This window comes from Bicyclus anynana, chromosome 3 (genome assembly GCF_947172395.1).
Source record: "Bicyclus anynana chromosome 3, ilBicAnyn1.1, whole genome shotgun sequence".
Classification (NCBI taxonomy): domain Eukaryota; kingdom Metazoa; phylum Arthropoda; class Insecta; order Lepidoptera; family Nymphalidae; genus Bicyclus; species Bicyclus anynana.
Window position 1 is genome coordinate 407,306 of NC_069085.1, and position 17,172 is coordinate 424,477.

General features: G+C 37.6%; 1 protein-coding gene across 1 annotated transcript in view; it reads right to left on the reverse strand.

The window, feature by feature from the left end:
• The window catches only part of LOC112052937 (neural cell adhesion molecule 1-B), a 287,626-nt gene that overhangs the window by 187,165 nt on the left and 83,289 nt on the right, over positions 1 to 17,172 (reverse strand). The window contains exon 2 of the mRNA XM_052891380.1: positions 15,848 to 15,983. Coding sequence (XP_052747340.1) covers positions 15,848 to 15,983 — 136 coding nt within the window. The remainder of the gene's footprint in view (positions 1 to 15,847; positions 15,984 to 17,172) is intronic.

The window sequence follows — 17,172 nt, forward strand, 5'->3', positions numbered from 1 at the left end:
CACTGTTTTCTAGTTTGTCATGATCTTTGGTTTATTGGAAGTCTTGGGGGAAATAAATGATACCTTAAAGATATATAATAGATAAACTTAATGGATATTCTAAACTTAATGTATATGTTAGGGACCTGGAGAGAGCTACATTAACTACTCAAGATGAAATTTTTGTATTAATGTTAACAAGTAATTTACGTGTCTTGTATAATTGAAGTTACATACAACAAGAAGACATCATTAGTCTGACGCACTAGCCAACGCTAATAGATAAATGGTAGGTATGCAGAGCTTACAGCTTAGACCGAGTGTTCCAACCGAGCATTCCCCTAAGAAGCCCACAACAAACTAAGCCAGATGTTCCTCAGCAAATATAATGTTTTGAGACTACACACATCTCCAGATGAATGGCAATACGTAGTCACGTCTGAGACACAAAATCCCCTAAGACGCTCAGTGTGGCTATCCCCTTAATCCGCGGCGTGATTACTCCGCTGCAGTCCGCTCGACTCCGCTCCGCTCCGCCTTACCAATTAAACTTAGGGCGCGACCTGAACATTTAAATTAGCTTCCTGTAACTTTTCCTGTTCAGATTGGGAAAGGTAAAAGGTCTTGAACGAGGAGGGCGTGTTAATAAACTTATGGCCGAAACTTTATTAGAATTGACAGCTGGAATTAAAATTGGGGCAAATTATATGACGCATGGATTCTCATGTTTATTGGCTGGGTATTTTATTTTTATTTGGGGAAGTAATTTGGAAACCGGAAATTATTTTTTATTTTAAAATAAATACACATGTCACCATGCCTCTTAAACTAGATCAATGGTCTTTCTTTAATCCCCGACGCAAAAAGAGTGGTGTTATAAGTTTGACGTGTCTGTCTGTCTGTAGTCTGTGGCATCATAGCACCCGCACTGGGTGGAATGAACTAGGATGAAGCGATTTCAATTTAGTTTTTTTTTTATTAAAGGTGACTTATGCGCGAGTGTTCGTAGACGTGTTTGATGAAAATCGGTTGATTTTTTCGGTTAAAAATTATGGTGAAAGTGGTGAAGAATAACTGAGCGTCTGCAAATATACTCGAAGAGAATATTAATGAATTGATCAAGAAGTGTGTAATTAATAATTTAATTTCATGACCTTCGGGAGTTTTTCAAAATTTCCAATTTTGTGTTATCGTATAACTAAGTAAACCAGACAATATTCCACTACTTTATCATTACCAGCCTTTTAACGGCCCGATAAGGTACCCTCTTCATTAACCCATTTAAATCTGAAACTATTTTTAATGGGTTAAGAAGGGAGGATACGTAGCTTAGGGTATATGTTAGGGCTATGTTTGTTTTTTTATGTAACGATTACTATCAGATATTAATGATAACGACCGGGGACCGACGACTTCATACGGTTGACATAACACCGCCAATATCAACTATGAGCTTGGAATTTTCACATGAAAAGTTCATTATTTCATAGCCAGACTCAGGATTCAAATCTTGTGACCCGAAGCTTAACTACTGGCTAACCATAGGCTAACTACTGGACCAACGAGGCAATCACGACCACACCAATGTTCCACCACGCGTGCAATATTCTCATGTCAAACATTGAAATATGTAAAGCGGAGTTATTCACGGAAAAACTATATTGGAAGGTTGCGGGCGGCCGCGTGCGGCGCACCGCACAGATTGCGCCGCCACTTACGCGGCTCGCACGGGAATTGATTGCTTTTGCCGAAACAACCGGCGGTTACACCCACAGCTTGTTTGACCTCTATGGCACAGTTTTAAGTTTGATTTCCAGCGTGGGATAATTTAGAAATTTCTTCTTCGACCCTGACTAAGTTTTATGCAACACCCTGGCAAAGACATAATTATAATATCTATAATTAAGTTTCATGCAAAGACCTTATACTTACTAATTAATAAGTATATTACTTAATAAGTTTAAGGCCTTTGGTTTTATGTAACACATTGGCAAAGGCATAATTATATCTATCGTATTAACGTTCTGGCAGGTAGGAATACTGTAATCTACACTAGTGTTATAAAGAGGTAAAGTTTATAAGTAATCTCTGGATCTACTGAATTGATTTTGATAATTCTTTTACTACTAGAAAGCCACATTATTTGTGAGTGTCATAGGCTATATTTTATCCGTGTATTCTCACGGAAACATGAACTATATGGAAGGAACCGCAAGGCATCAGCTAGTTATTAATAATGTTCATCATCTCCATTCTCTTTTCAACAAAATATGTCAATTTCTTGTATTCTTTTCTATTATTATCAACTTGTCATTTACTCCTATTACAAACAAATCCTTTTACGTACACTACAACTATCTTTTCTATATATCTTCTTCTTTTCTTGTGTCCTTCCACTTGCAATTTTATTATTCTTCAGGTGTATAATAAGACTTTCATCCCTTCTTTAAGTATGTTTTTTCCGCGACTGCCACCATATCAAAGTCCAACGGTTTAAATACTCTTTGAAGAATAGGACTTCATTAATTATAACTAATCCAAGCTATAAATTACTATTACTGAAAAAATTACTGCTACTTACGGTTATGGAAAATTTCTAGAGTGAAAGAGAAGCTCAGTACACCCCGATGTATAGCTCGATCCAAGACCTGAACCTAGCACCCCACGGTGCGATGTCACTAACCACTAGACTAACGAGACGATTTTCATTTTAAGTCTAAAAAAAATCCAACTTAAAAATGCATAAATAAAGCTCCTACTGCGACATGAAAGGCTCCTAAGTACAATTAAATAAAGCGATGAAAATCGTAGTAAAAACCTAAACAACAGTTACTCTTGGAGAAAAGTATGAACACATATCTAAAAAACAATCAATTTAACAAAGCTCATCCAACCACAACAGCCCGTGCATTCGCGCGTCGAGTAAATACTGGTTTCAGTTTTATATCAAAATATTTCTAAACTGGATATGAAATGTCGAAATGGATTAAAATATTCATTCTGATTGATCTCGGATTTATTTCCGGATTTCATGGAACCGTTCGATCGGCTTAGTTTGCACAATTCGTCACTGTACAAAGAGAATTTTACGTAAATCTAAAATAATTATGACAAGTTTTTTGTGCTCATTTTTGTTGATCAAAGTAAAGCCACTATTATTGCATTTTGGGTTGTTTCTGTAACGATTTACACTATTGTTAGATATATCTACGCTAGGTGCAGAACAAACCAAAGATAATAAAGGAGGATGGAAAGTAAAGGATTAGATCAGGTCTGTGGTGGTAAAACTGGCGGTAATATTTTTACTTTGTTAAATAATTAATTGTCTTGATAAAATAGATTGTGATAATTAATATATTCTCGTGTTGTTTATTTAATTATTTTAACACTACTTTTGTATTGTAAGAATATAATATATATTAAATAAATCTATATTATAAGCTACAGTAATACCTGCCTACAGTATTACTAAGAATTAAAATGAATATGAATGAATTAATTTATTAATGACTATTGACCTTATGCTAGCCACCGACCATCCGATAAGCACACATGCCTGTCGCGTTGGCTTCACATCCGATAGAACTAAATAGAGTAGATTACTTCTTCATATAATTATATTCTATCATAAAAACAAAAGAAACGTCACCACTGCTAAACCAAACGTAGCTAAATTGTTTTCAATATTTAAAGATATTTGTAGGTACGGTGTTTCTTTCCAGCATGACATCTACAATGTAGCTTCGATTATTATCACCCGCGTCGCCAGCATTAGCGAGGCAGGCGGTCACAGGGCTCCGGATGTGGGCGGACTGCGGTCGTGTAATGATATCAATTGAGCTGCCCGCTAAACCATTTAGAGACCCGCCCTATTGTTACCCAGTACTCAAAACAGTTATAGTGCAATACGAAGCATTACATATTTACACACAAAAACAATCGAACATTGTACCGTCAAAATCTCTTGCGTATGCTATGGTTTGCGAGTGAAACATACATTGAGATGTTGTATCAGGTTTAGCAGTAAAATTAATCGAGTATCTCAGTACACAAACAATTAATGTTGGGTTCTAAATAAAAATAATTTGTCAAACTACTCGTAAAATATAAGGTCATTCTTAAAGTAACTTTAATAATTATTTTCATGACTAGGTAGTTATCTTATCCTAGTGTATGTAAATTGGTTCAAATTAATTAAATATGGTAATTCAAACTAAATCAACCAGATGTTTTTCTAAATTTTACTGTCTTATAATATTGGGAATTCATGAACCTATGTAGTATAAGTTTTAATATTTCACTCCAAACTTATTATTTTTAATATTCTCGTTACTGTGGCGAGTTATTATATGAATAAGAATAGTTACTTAAGATCTATGTATTAATTTGCATTTGTTGTAGCAAAAATAAATAATTGATTAATTGACACTACGAGTATATACTATACCAATATTTATAGCATCGTTAGCAAAACTATTTTTTTTTTCGCCTTTCTTAGATGGTTATGTATAATTGTATACGCGAACAAATGACGGGCAGCTTACTACAACGCTATGATAATGAAGCAGCACATCCCCGCGGAACACAAAGCGCAATTATTCCCTAATGCGGATCTGACATCCGCCGGCCATTGTTTGCGGCGCGAGGATGTGGATGTGCGGCGCTTCCGGCCCGCGGCGGCGGAATCACACACTATAGCAATACCTAGTGACTTAGCCGAATAATGAACATGTACTTGCACGAAACTGTATACATTCATAAGGGATGCCCGTTACTCTATTTGGAAACAAAGTATTTCTACGTGCATAAGCTCTATCATTGAAACAGGTAGGTACTAACTGTAGTAATAGTACGATATTAGTTTTGTTGCAGACGTACAACCGCAATAAAAATTTAAATTGCTTTTTAAATCCGTAATTTTTTTTATTATAAATTTTACTAGACGTAGATAGCAAAAGTTACCGAATATAACATTATTAAATAAAAATATGTTTTGTTTTTACAAAAATAATATTGTCATATTTGTACATTAAACTCGTTCAGGGTGTGTATGTCATTTTAGATTAAAAAACCGGTCGCCTGATGACATCACAGTAAATTAATGCCTTTCAACTTAAAATTTGTGTGAAAGAAACCAGACTATAAATCACACGTTTAGACGCGCTCCCGTGCGCCCCGTGCGCCGGTGTGCGGGGTGCGGTGTGCGGTGTGCGGTCAGCATCGCGAATAAATCGTTTCAAAACATATTTTTGACACAAAAGCCGACGAGACCGCCATGTTGTGTTACTGAATTAAATGTGTATATTTACTTTGCAAAAAAGGGATCTGTGAAACACAACCAAATAAATTAAGCCGCTGAATATAGAAATGTTGTACAATATAAAGAGCTTGTTACACTAGGTGGGCGTTCAGTCGACGGCTGACAATTTTACAAGAAGACGACAAATCGTGTTTGTGGTTCTTTGTCTAATTAGTGCTTGATATCGCAACAAAAACTCTATTTAATTGTACGAATTTTGTCACGTTTTTTGCAGAAATATTTATAACTTATAGAACCGGTTGTATTCATGTCAACTTCATCAAAACCCACCTTGAAAAATATATTTTAAAATACACATAAACAACTGCCTAGAATTGGGAAATAGGTGGTGTTACCCCCATGTCACGAGAGCAAGTTCAGCCGTTGCGTCGGTCCCGGTCTTTATAATTAACATCTGATACCGTGGTGACATCTCATGGTCGTTAATGAATTTAACATAGCCCTAAGCCCACCAACTCGCACAGCGTGGTGGGTCTAAGCTCCATATCCCTTCTAATAAAAAGAAGGATTTAAATAGGCTGATGATGATGATGATATAAACAACGTAGTGCCAATTCAGCAAAGTATAGATTTTATTACTGATAGAAATAGAAAATATTGAATATCGCTAAATATAACTAATAGCTTTCAGCTAAATTTGTTAGAATATCGAAACAGCCGCTGAACAGCACAAATATTAGATATGAATTTTCCGACGAGATCTGAAATGTCCATTCGCATATTATATTGACTCAGCGCGACCCGATCATTCGATTTTATTCCAATTTCGATGTCAAATAAAAATTCATTTCCTTGTTTTTTTTTTTTATATATCGCTGAAAGGTTTGCATCTCAATGTAATGAGCTTTTATAAACGGCTGGTAACGCCACTACTCACTGTTGGAATTGCAGCGTAGTGTGTGGAAAGTTACTTCAAGTACGTTTCGTTTAAAAGTACTTTTGGAACGTCAAGTTATGTTATGTTATGGAATAAATAAATTAAACTAAATTAAATTATATACCTAATTAAAGTACCTAATGATGGCTCCGAACGCGCCCGATAGTTTAAATATCAAAATTGATAAAAAGCTCGAAAAGTAAAATTGCTATATTAATTTACATTCGTGTGTCGGTTGACGTCCCAAGTTACTATCAAAATTTAACTTTAAAAACTTTAGTCAAAATAAGTTTCGAAAATAATAATTATTTTACTTCTCCGCGGCATTGCTGATTTTCAAGAAGCTTACAAAACTAACAAGCTAAGGAAAACTTTACACTTCCCTTTATCACCGGAAGATGTTCCGGCCGCTTGTCGTCATTGATAGAAATACAATCGTGAGTTTCTCAAATAACTCTTAACTGAGATCTCATCTGACTTTATGTGACAATACTGACAGATGGCAGCGGACTTAGGTACCTACTTGAAAGAGGTGACAAGTTTATTAAGACCCATGTCTCTGACTAATAAAGATCCGTTTACATCTACAGACACAGTGCGTCACAGACAAGTAGCGTGGTAGACACCCACAGACACACTGTCCACACAATGTGACAAATATTCTTTTCGCGAGTACTGGCCGGGCGCGGCTTGTGTCTGTCAACGTCTGCGCGGCCGCGTTACGGTAGATATAAATACGATCATAAACACTGTATAGAAGAATAGTATTTCGTCTGCCACGGCACGTGTCTGTAGATATAAATATCTGTAGATATAAACGGACCTTTAGATGTTGCATCGTACTGGAACATTAAACTGCTTGGCGGTAACAAGCCACGGCCGATGGTTACCACCACGTTTAATCGAATTCAGAAATGCTAAAATCCTAAACAAGATGAAAATCGAACCCAGGACCTCTCTGTTAACAAACCACTGCACTACCAACTACTTTTTTATAGTTTTTTATTCTCTACAAGTTAGCCCTTGACTGCAAGCCCACTTGATGGTAAGTAATGATGCAAACTATGATGGAAGCGGGCTAACTTGTTAGGAGCAGGATGAAATCCACACTCCTTTCGGTTTGTACATGATATTGTACCGGAACGCTAAATCACTTAGAGGTACGTCTTTGCTAGTAGTGTGGTAACTAGCCACGGCCGAAGCCTCCCATCAGCCTGTCCTGGACCAACTAAGAAAACCTTAATCGATCCAACCAGTGGATCGAACCCAGGACCTCCGTCTTGTCACACCACTACTACTACTACTGGAGAGGATGACCATCCTCTGGATTAGTTGTCGAAGCATAGTTAGTCGTGTACCTACTGATAGAAGCCGGCGCAGTCATACAATAATAATAAATCAGTCGGTTTTTACACGTCGGGAAAATTTATAGAAATGAATTCACACATTATAAAACACAAAATAGCTTTTTTTGTTTGCGGTTATTGCAAAACGGTTATTGGGGAACATAAAATATTTTTATAGGTTCGATTGGGTTGCTATTATTTGTTTTGCGATGTAGGTCAGCCGTTAAAATAAGTACTAGCTTTGCCCGAAGGTACGCCCGCGCAAATTTCTGCCGATACTACGAGTATGTAGGCTTAAATCGGCTCCGTAAATAAATTAAATACTCAGCTGTGTTCGGTGTTTTTTTTTACGGTTGTGATCCTGTTTAGAACCTGCTTTAAGTTTGCTGATCCTCGCCCATAGCCTTAATGCTAGGTATAACAAGCGGCTTGTAACCTAAACTTGCACAATATCACATTTTCGGGTGTTAGCGACGTACAATCGCGTACGAACTTTTTAGTTATTTAACTTCTTTGTTTCTGTGAAGTTGGTGATAATTTAAGATGAATATTTTTTAAGAAAGAAAAAAGGAAACAAATTTGGCACACAGTGAGCCTGACGCTTACTAAAACATTAGAAATCAACTAACTTAACTCGTCATAAAGTGTTTTTCCATTTAAATATGATTACGAATTAGTTGTTTTCAATAAATGCAGTTGTAAAGCATAACACACTAACGTCACATTAGGTTACTTCTTCCTTTCGAAATACAACGAGCTGGCAAATAACACCGGCGTGGACGCTGCCTTATAGACTACATGCCGCCCTGAATATCTCTGCTAGCACCTAAGTTCAAAATTTAAATGAAGTCACATTATGCACGTCGCGTCGACGCCGAGGCGCCGCGCGAGCGCTGCAAAGAGCCAATCAAGCCCGCACAAGACCATTACCGCTAACAGAAACGTTATCCACTTTATGCAACGACGATCGGAAAATATATCCCACTACGATAAATTCAACAAATAACTCCCCTACTTACAACTACCGACTTAACTTTGCACACACACCGACCTTTAATTCTCTGTTAATAAAGCATAAATTCGGGTGCTCCGATATCGGTGCCTAGTGGTGGGACAAGGCACGTATGGAGTGTATTGGGTTACTAGTTTACGATAATTCGGGATGTTCACGCTGCGAGTCGATAGTCGATACAACGTAACTCGTTATCGCCAAAGTTATTTAGTAGCTCAATTGGGCGTTTAAAAATAATACGGTTTTGTAGTTTGCTGCGATATATGGCTGCTACTTTAGCGATCGATTATTCGGTGTTTTAAAATTCTTTAAAGCTTTCTTTGTTAATCTGTATCGAATGATTTGCTATCGTTATTCATATCTATTAGTAATATTCATAATATTAAGTTCTCGAAAAAAAATGTAGGCAAATCATAAAAGAATAAATTATTTTCCAAATATTGAGGTACCTAGCTTACCTTTAACGCGAGCAGACTGAAAATATTAATTTCGATATAAAACTTCGTATTCAATACACTTTTTGTTTGAAGCCACATCCAATGAAAACGTGTAGTACAATGCCGACAACGTGCCGCCAAACAAGGCCGAGGCAAAAAGTGGTTCAGTGTTTTGTTATTTATGATTTATTTCTATACAGTCCTGAGGTGTAATAAGTAGGTTATATCGCTATTTAAATGATAAAAATGCAAGGGATTATATTTAAATTGCTCTCAATGTTTGCAACTATCACTTATCGCATAACGCAAAAACACAAACAGTCAAACTGATAATTTATCTACGAAAATAGAGTAAAACAAGGTAGAATTCGAATTTAATGTAATTTCTGTAATAACTGTACAATAGTAGAGTCGTGGCTGTACTCGGTTTATTAGGAGAGGTTTGTGACGTCGCCCCGCGCCCCGCGCCCCGCGCCGCACTCCGCGGATGTGCGAGAGGGAACTTTAATATAAGAGCACTATACATTTCGCTGGCGAGGGTCATTAGCGTTGCGTTAATCGAGCTCTTGACGAAATTATTTAGGACACGCAGAAATAAAGCCATAAAATTAACAATCTACATTTCATAAGAGTTATTTCAAGGAGTTTCATCGAATCAATACGTGACTGGCTTTGTGTAGCTGCTAATAGGTTTTCTTTTGCATAAATACTATAGGAGAGACCAAATGGAAGAAAGAAATTCAAAGTGATTTTCTTCCACGTTGAATAAAAAGGTTTCGTTTGGCTTTGTTTAGTGCTATACAGTATTTTCTATTAAGGTTTGCAATAATATGTCTCATTTTGATACTCAATATTAGATTTAACTGTTGATTTTGTTTTGCTAACAAAACAACAAAATTAACTTTGTGTTGGAGTAAACACAAAGGCGTGGAAAACCAAATTACCGAAAGAACAAAACATCCCCCACTCGTGCAGTCCTCAATCTAGTTACCCCCGAGCGGAGCGGCGAATGGTAAAATTACGAGTTGAAAAAACCCTGAAACGGCCAAAGCAATTTGTCTTAAGTGGGTAAAACAGTGAAATATTTGGAAACTTCTCGAACGTATTAAACTTTCGGACTTTCCAGATGTGGAACGGCCACCGGAGGAGTCGCGGAGGTGCCGACGGGTATCCAGCTTTTTAATGAAAGCCGGGGTCTATCGTATCCTTAATTATATAAATAGGGTTATAATTAACGGGCCGCGACACCTCGGCGGTACCTAAGACCCGAGGCAACTTTTGTTAATAAGAAAATATTACGGAATAATTCGCTTAGACAATGGCCTCATTATGGCGTAAATGGAATTTTGCCTCCGATGAATTAAAAGGAGACATTGAAACGGGCGACGCGACATTTCTTTCTTTTTACACTAATTACGCGCCCTGTTTTTCGTGGAACATTTCGTGTATAATAGAAAGGATTTTTCAGATATACAGGGTGTCCCCTAATTAATGGATAAAACGAAAATGGAAGATACTCCACCTAATTATCTAAAACTAATTTGAATGGTTAAAAAAATCCTAGGGTGATCAAGTAGGCCGATATTGTTACATTTTGAAGAAAAAAATAAATGGAATATGCACACTTTGAAATTTTTCTTATTTTGAAAATTCAGCACTTCCCATACATTTTTACCAACCTCTTTGTAAGTATACAAAGAGTAGACACAATTTTTATACCAATTTACAAATTTCGATTCGAAAGTGTACAAGTTTTTGAAATTATGTTACACTTCAGTTCTGTACATTGTTTTACATGACAATTTTTCTTTATCGGGTCATCTTAATGAAAGAAATATAACTATTGTACTCAAAGCTTTTTCTACAAGACATTGGTTTGGACATTACAGCGGCTGTATTGAAAAAACTGATTCAAGACAGAAAAATTTGAAAAATCCGAAAAAAATAGGGATTTTTTTCAAATTAGTTTTAGATAATTAATTAGGATAACTGGTAGATACACCACCTAATAATTAATTAATTAGGTGGTGTATCTAACAGTTGCGTTTTATCCATAAATTACGGGACACCCTGTATGTGATAGATTCATAGCTATTTAAATCTTTCTTTAGTCAAACGTTTTCTTGGTATGATTTTCTTAACATCGCATAGTAAATAGAACTATATTATAGTTCTATTCATATTGTAAGATAGTGTAGCACTTTATAAACCCATACACTTTTGGTTTTTGAATATATAAATACATTTATTAAGGTTATTTTAATGTAAGAACTAACGGAACAAGCACACCTGATGCTAATTCGAAATCTTTCGCTAAACAACTCCTTGCTGGATACGCTCACATATTTGCTAAGAATACCATAATAACCAATTATGTCCAACGCGTTCCGTGCTTAAAGTTATCAGCTCCCGATAACTTTAAGCACGGAACATATATAATAATCGCAGCACAAGCACAAGCCTGCTAACCTTCTAAGTGGTGTGTCTAAGCCCCATATGCTGTATCCCATACCATCTTCTACAAGGAAGGAGGCCTGGCTGGTGGGTCGTCACCAGTACTCTAGACTCAATGATCCTGCTTGGCAACAGAAATAAAGATGCACAACTTCGTGAGCTCTGTCTCCGAGAGCCGCTGCTACGAGTGTTGCCATAGTACGCGTTAATTTGCAAGCCGCTTTGGCAAGAAGCGAGGCCGTATGAATTAATTATTGCGCCAAACCGTCGGCGCCGCGCACTGTTTCTTGCACTGCTCGGTCCCTGCAGAGGCAATAAACTCCGTAAGAATTCAGACTTCGGCTAATGAATTTTAAAGTTGGACATAAATAGCGCTGCCTTCTTTATTTCTGCTACCGTTTTGTTTGCTTGTGTTCGCTCCGACATAAAACTCAAGTTAGATATTCTCCGCTCGTAAAGTGGCCGTTAATTGCACCTTGTCAAAACTTTAAACTACTCTACGAGTGTAATTACTGCAAACTGTGCACTAAAAATATTACTGCGTACACTGTTTACAAACACTCAGTATCTCTGATAATATCATTGTATTTATCTTTAATAACTGTTGTTAAAAATGATGATAATATAGTCGTATGTAGGAGATAGAGTTTACTACGTAACGTAAAGTTTACATACATTATGAGTATTTTGTTTTTGGTAGAAATTTTTGAAATTAATTAATTAATTAATTAATAAACAAAATACAATATGTTTTATTCAGAAATACAAAACTAGCTAAAGGGGGCCTAAGTTCTAGGTGCCAGAAGAAACATGTGCGTTGCAATAAGTTTAATCTTAGTCACTTGGTATTATCTATAATAATATTGTAAAGCTGAAGAGTTTGTTTGTTTGATTGCACGCGCTAATCTCAGGAACTACTGGTCCGAATTAAAAATTATTTCAAAATTAGATAGTCCATTTATTGAAGAAGGCCAGTCCATTTATATACTATCACCGTATTCCTACGGGAACGTGCACCACGCGAATGAAACCGCGCGGCTTTAGCTAGTTTTATAATAGATGTATATGATAAGAAGGTTTAATTTATTTTGTTTAAAATGAATTATCTCCTATATCAACGTATATGTGACGATTAATATTATAAATAATAATTGTTTACTCCGCATCAGCAGAAGCGTAACTAAAGTCTTAATCTACGTCACAATCCCACTGAGGCTTATACAGTCATAATTTTGGTGGCACCAAAAAACTAACGAGTTGATGTCATAAAATGTATAGTCGAGCTTGCGATTTAAATCACACAGCACACGAGCCCGGAGGTAATAAACTCCGCAACAATTCAGACTTCGGCAATGAATTTTAAAGTTGAACATAAATAGCTTTGCCTTCTCATCTGTCGCGTCTGCACACTGCACACTGCACACTGCACACTGCACACTGCACACTGCACACTGCACACTGCACACTACACACTGCACTCAGAGGTGCACTGTCACGCTCCTATTCAATTCAATTGCGAGTCTATCACATTTTCAACTGGTTTCCAAAAGAGAAAATCGATATTCAGTTTTCCATGTCTAAAGGGTGCATCCTTTAGGAGGGCCTCAGAAGCATTCAAACTCGACGTGTTGAAATCCGTTAACTAGCGGATGCATGTGACAAAAAAATACACACATAGCTTTACACAAAATCTTCGGCACATGGTCTCACCAGTACATACAGTAGTCATACGCTTGAAAAACAGATCTCTCTTTTAGTGGTCGAGTTAAAATTTCTCTAACAATCACACGTCAATCTTCATCATCATATATATAAAAATGCGTTAGTCTTGCTTAAACTCGAGAACGGCTGAACGGATGTATCTTATCATGGTCTTTGAAATGTTCGTCGAGGTATAGGGAAGGTTTAAAAGATGAGAAAAAATGGAATAATTGTCGGGAAAACCATAAAAACAACCCTTGGGGTAAGGTAGCGGTAGGATAGGGGTAGGGTAGGGGTAGGGTAGGGGGTAGAGTAGTGTAGAGTAGGTATAGGGAAGAAGTGCATATAAGTCAAAGCGAAGCTAGTCATCAATGAAAGTATGGTTTCAGATGGTGAGACATACCTTTGTTATTTAATAACAACTGAAACTGTCTCAACCAACGCTACTACTGAATAGACATGCGGTTGACATCTATGTAGACATGAAGCCTTTGAAAGGTTGCAGGTAGGTATAGCTTAATCGTAGAAGTATAAAGTCAGTTTTTAATAATTTTGTTAGGTACAAAAAGCCCTCATTTGCCAGACACATGCATCATCGTCATCATCACTGTATGCCATCCTCGGAACGTAATCTGGCCGTCAGTACACAAAAATCTTGTCTATTTTTCACGACTTCACTGATGGATATTTCAGTCCGGCCCATTCTCTTATATGTAGTCTAACCATTTGCGTTCTTGACGTCCTGTCGGTCTTTTGTCTAGTAAAGTATCCTTACAAGATTAATCTAGGAAACGACAACCTCTCAGCAGTGGTGTCCAAAGTAGCTAAGTTTTCTCTGCATGCTAGTGTTCATCATTTTCAGTACATGCGAAGTTATTCCAAGCGACCTTAAGCGTTCTCCTTTATGCTTCATGGAAACCCTTAAACACCCTTAAAGTGAATATTAACATAGAGCAGTAGTGCTATCAGACGTCAGTAATCGAATAACAAAAGTGTAAGCGCAAGAGCCACCGAACGCGCCGCTCACCGCTCACCGCTCCACTCCGCAGTTAGTTCGTAATTCTCGTCGCGAACTTTATTGTTCGCTCCACTTGATACTTTAATCGTTGAATTGTGTTTGAATATTAATTCTTGGTTCTGGTTGAGCTCACACACCCTACTGGCGTAGCTCATTTTAATGAGATGCCACCAATTCAGACGAGAGCCAACTTAAAAATAATTTGTGGTAGGTATCATTGATCTTTGACATCTTAGAACCAAATTCAAATTTCACTTGTCTATACTAATATTATAAAGAGGTAAAGTTTTTGAGTAATCGCTGGATCTATTGAACCGATTTGGGAAATTTTTTTATCAATGAAAACCACGTTATTTGTGAGTGTCATAGACTATATTTTATTCCCGTATTCTCACGGAAACGTGAAGTATGCGGGTGAAACCACGGGGCTTCGGCTACTAAAAAATGGAGCCAAATACAAATAATGTAACATAAAAACAATCGTAACTTTGCTAATTTTACACAAGTGGATATCTTCGTATCAGGCGTTACTTATCACTTCTGTCTTAGCTGTTTATTGTACGCAAACGAGCTTTCGTTTGTTTTAACTTAATATATTTTTTTAATAACTCTATTTTTACAACTCGGGCCAGCATTTTCAACTGAGTCCAAAAATCGAAGGAGTACCCAATTCAACACGTATTTTATAATGTTTTTTACCCCATGCTCCTTTTATTCTAGATTTGTTCCGACATTACACATAATTTGGTTTATAGTCCAGATTTAAAATCTGAATTAATTTAGTAAGCCAAATCCAAACCACCTTCAGACCGATCAGTAATATTAAGATACGATAAACATTTTCGATATTGAGTGTACTACATAGGTCATATGTTACGTATCGTCACGTCATATTTTACGGTTAAATTTTCTTTTTATTTATTTTATGAAATCTTAATCTAAAACCACAGGTTTATTATAATTGCCAGTACAACTGCTTCATTAATTAATTTACATTTTGTCATTTAAACTTTAAAAAGGTAGCAAGAATAACTGTAACGAGTATTTGAACATAAACCAACATGAATAACCCACTACCAGGTGAGACAAGTCGCAGCGGCTCGTTCCGCACAAAGCGCTGGCGGCGCCGCCGACGTAATGAAGCGGCCGCATTATGCGGAGTCAACTTTATAACAAAGAGTAACACACAGCACTCATAATCTTCATCAAATTTTGTATGTTAACGAAGTAGACTTAACTTTAGCTAGACTTAACAGTTTTACATTCACTTAGTGCTGGAACTTTGTGACATAAACCCCGGTAACGTGAGGGGGTGAAAACTTGTGCATTGTGTGCAGTAATTATAGCGTGCCTTCGTCCACCCCCGCCGCCCGCACTGCCCGCGCCGCCCGCCCACCGCGGACCCGCCCGTGCGGTCACGTACTAACGTCTTCGTTATCTTAATGAGATTTAATTGTTTCAATTATTTTGTTATCCTTTTTATTCATAACTTTAATTCCTATAACCAATAATCAGTTCTACAAATTGTATAGTTTAGGCAAGGTTCGTCACATAGACATTCTTCCGCGCGGTGTTACACATTGCATGTGAATATATGTCATGTCTCATTGTCATAGCGTAAGACAGTACGTAAAGTACATGATTGTTTAGTTGCGAAACTGGATCACACGCGTCAAATTTATAGATTAGTCATCTGAACGTACCTGTAGAGCGGGATGCCGGCGTCGTCGCGGAACCAGAACACCATGTAGACCTTGTCGTTGGCGGCCGTGCCCAGGTCGCACGGGAACTGCGCCACCATGCCCTCCACCGCCTGCACGTCCACCGTGCGCACGCCCGCTGCAACAGTGGACGAACAGCTTTATACATCATCGACACCAACGCTCCACAGCTAGTGGACACCAGACTGAACTGACGACTTGGGAAATTAAAGAAAAAATCTGTTTAAATTTCTTCGGCGCAGTATAAGTTGGCATAAGATATAGCTACTTAATTGGACGGTTACCCTCAACCGTAGACTCTGGACCATCAAAACTAAGGCCACCAACATTATCATCATCATTATCAACCCATATTCGGTTCACTGGTGAGCTCGAGTCTCCTCTCAAAATGAGATTAGGCCATTAATCAGCTACTGCGAATTAGCAGATTTCACACACGCAGAGAATTAAGAAAAGTTGTAGGTTTCCTCACGATATTTTTCCTTCACCGTTTGAGTTATTAAATTTCTTAAAATGCACACAACTGAAAAGTTGAAGGTGCATGCCCCGGACCGGATTCGAACCCACACCCTCCGGAATCGGAGGCAGAGGTCTTATCCACTGGACTATCACAGCTCAAGCCACCATAGTCCATCTTTGTATTTGCTTACCGCCATCTACAATCTAAAATCTTGAAGGCAAGAGTGAATAGACATTTACCTTGCAAGCGCGTTTCCATCAGGCACGGTTGCAGTCCATTGGCTATACTGAAAAGGATAGCGCTACCAACTTTAATCTACGATACGAAACTGTAGGGAATTCCCAAGTATCCAATCTCAATAAATACTTTGGAAGTGATGTGTGCCGCGCGTGTGACGCGGGCGGCGGCTGGTGGCCGGCAACAATTCTAACAATACAATAATACGAACGCCTCGAGGGTCCATTAGTATGCTAACGAGATACGGAAGTCGGAACTCCAGTTCTGAGCCGTGAGGGTCTCGATCCCTTCGACTAACATCCAAGAGCTGTTCACTTTTGAAAACCTACTTTAACTTCAAAGCCATAAGAGTTACTATGCAATGCGTCACGGCGCATTGACGAGTATAATTATGATGTTGCCATTGAAATGTGATCCTTATGTCTGAAATTTTAAGAGCTTTCACATATCAGTTGTTTTCTCACCGGGAATCCTTTATTCCTATTAGAGTAAGCCTAGAACAATAGGCAGGAGATAGTTACGAATATATATTTTTCTTTGATAGCTGAAATAGTCGAGCTGTTTGTAAATTGTAAAACAGAAGCAGTTTAGAATTTTGAATGCTGTGTTT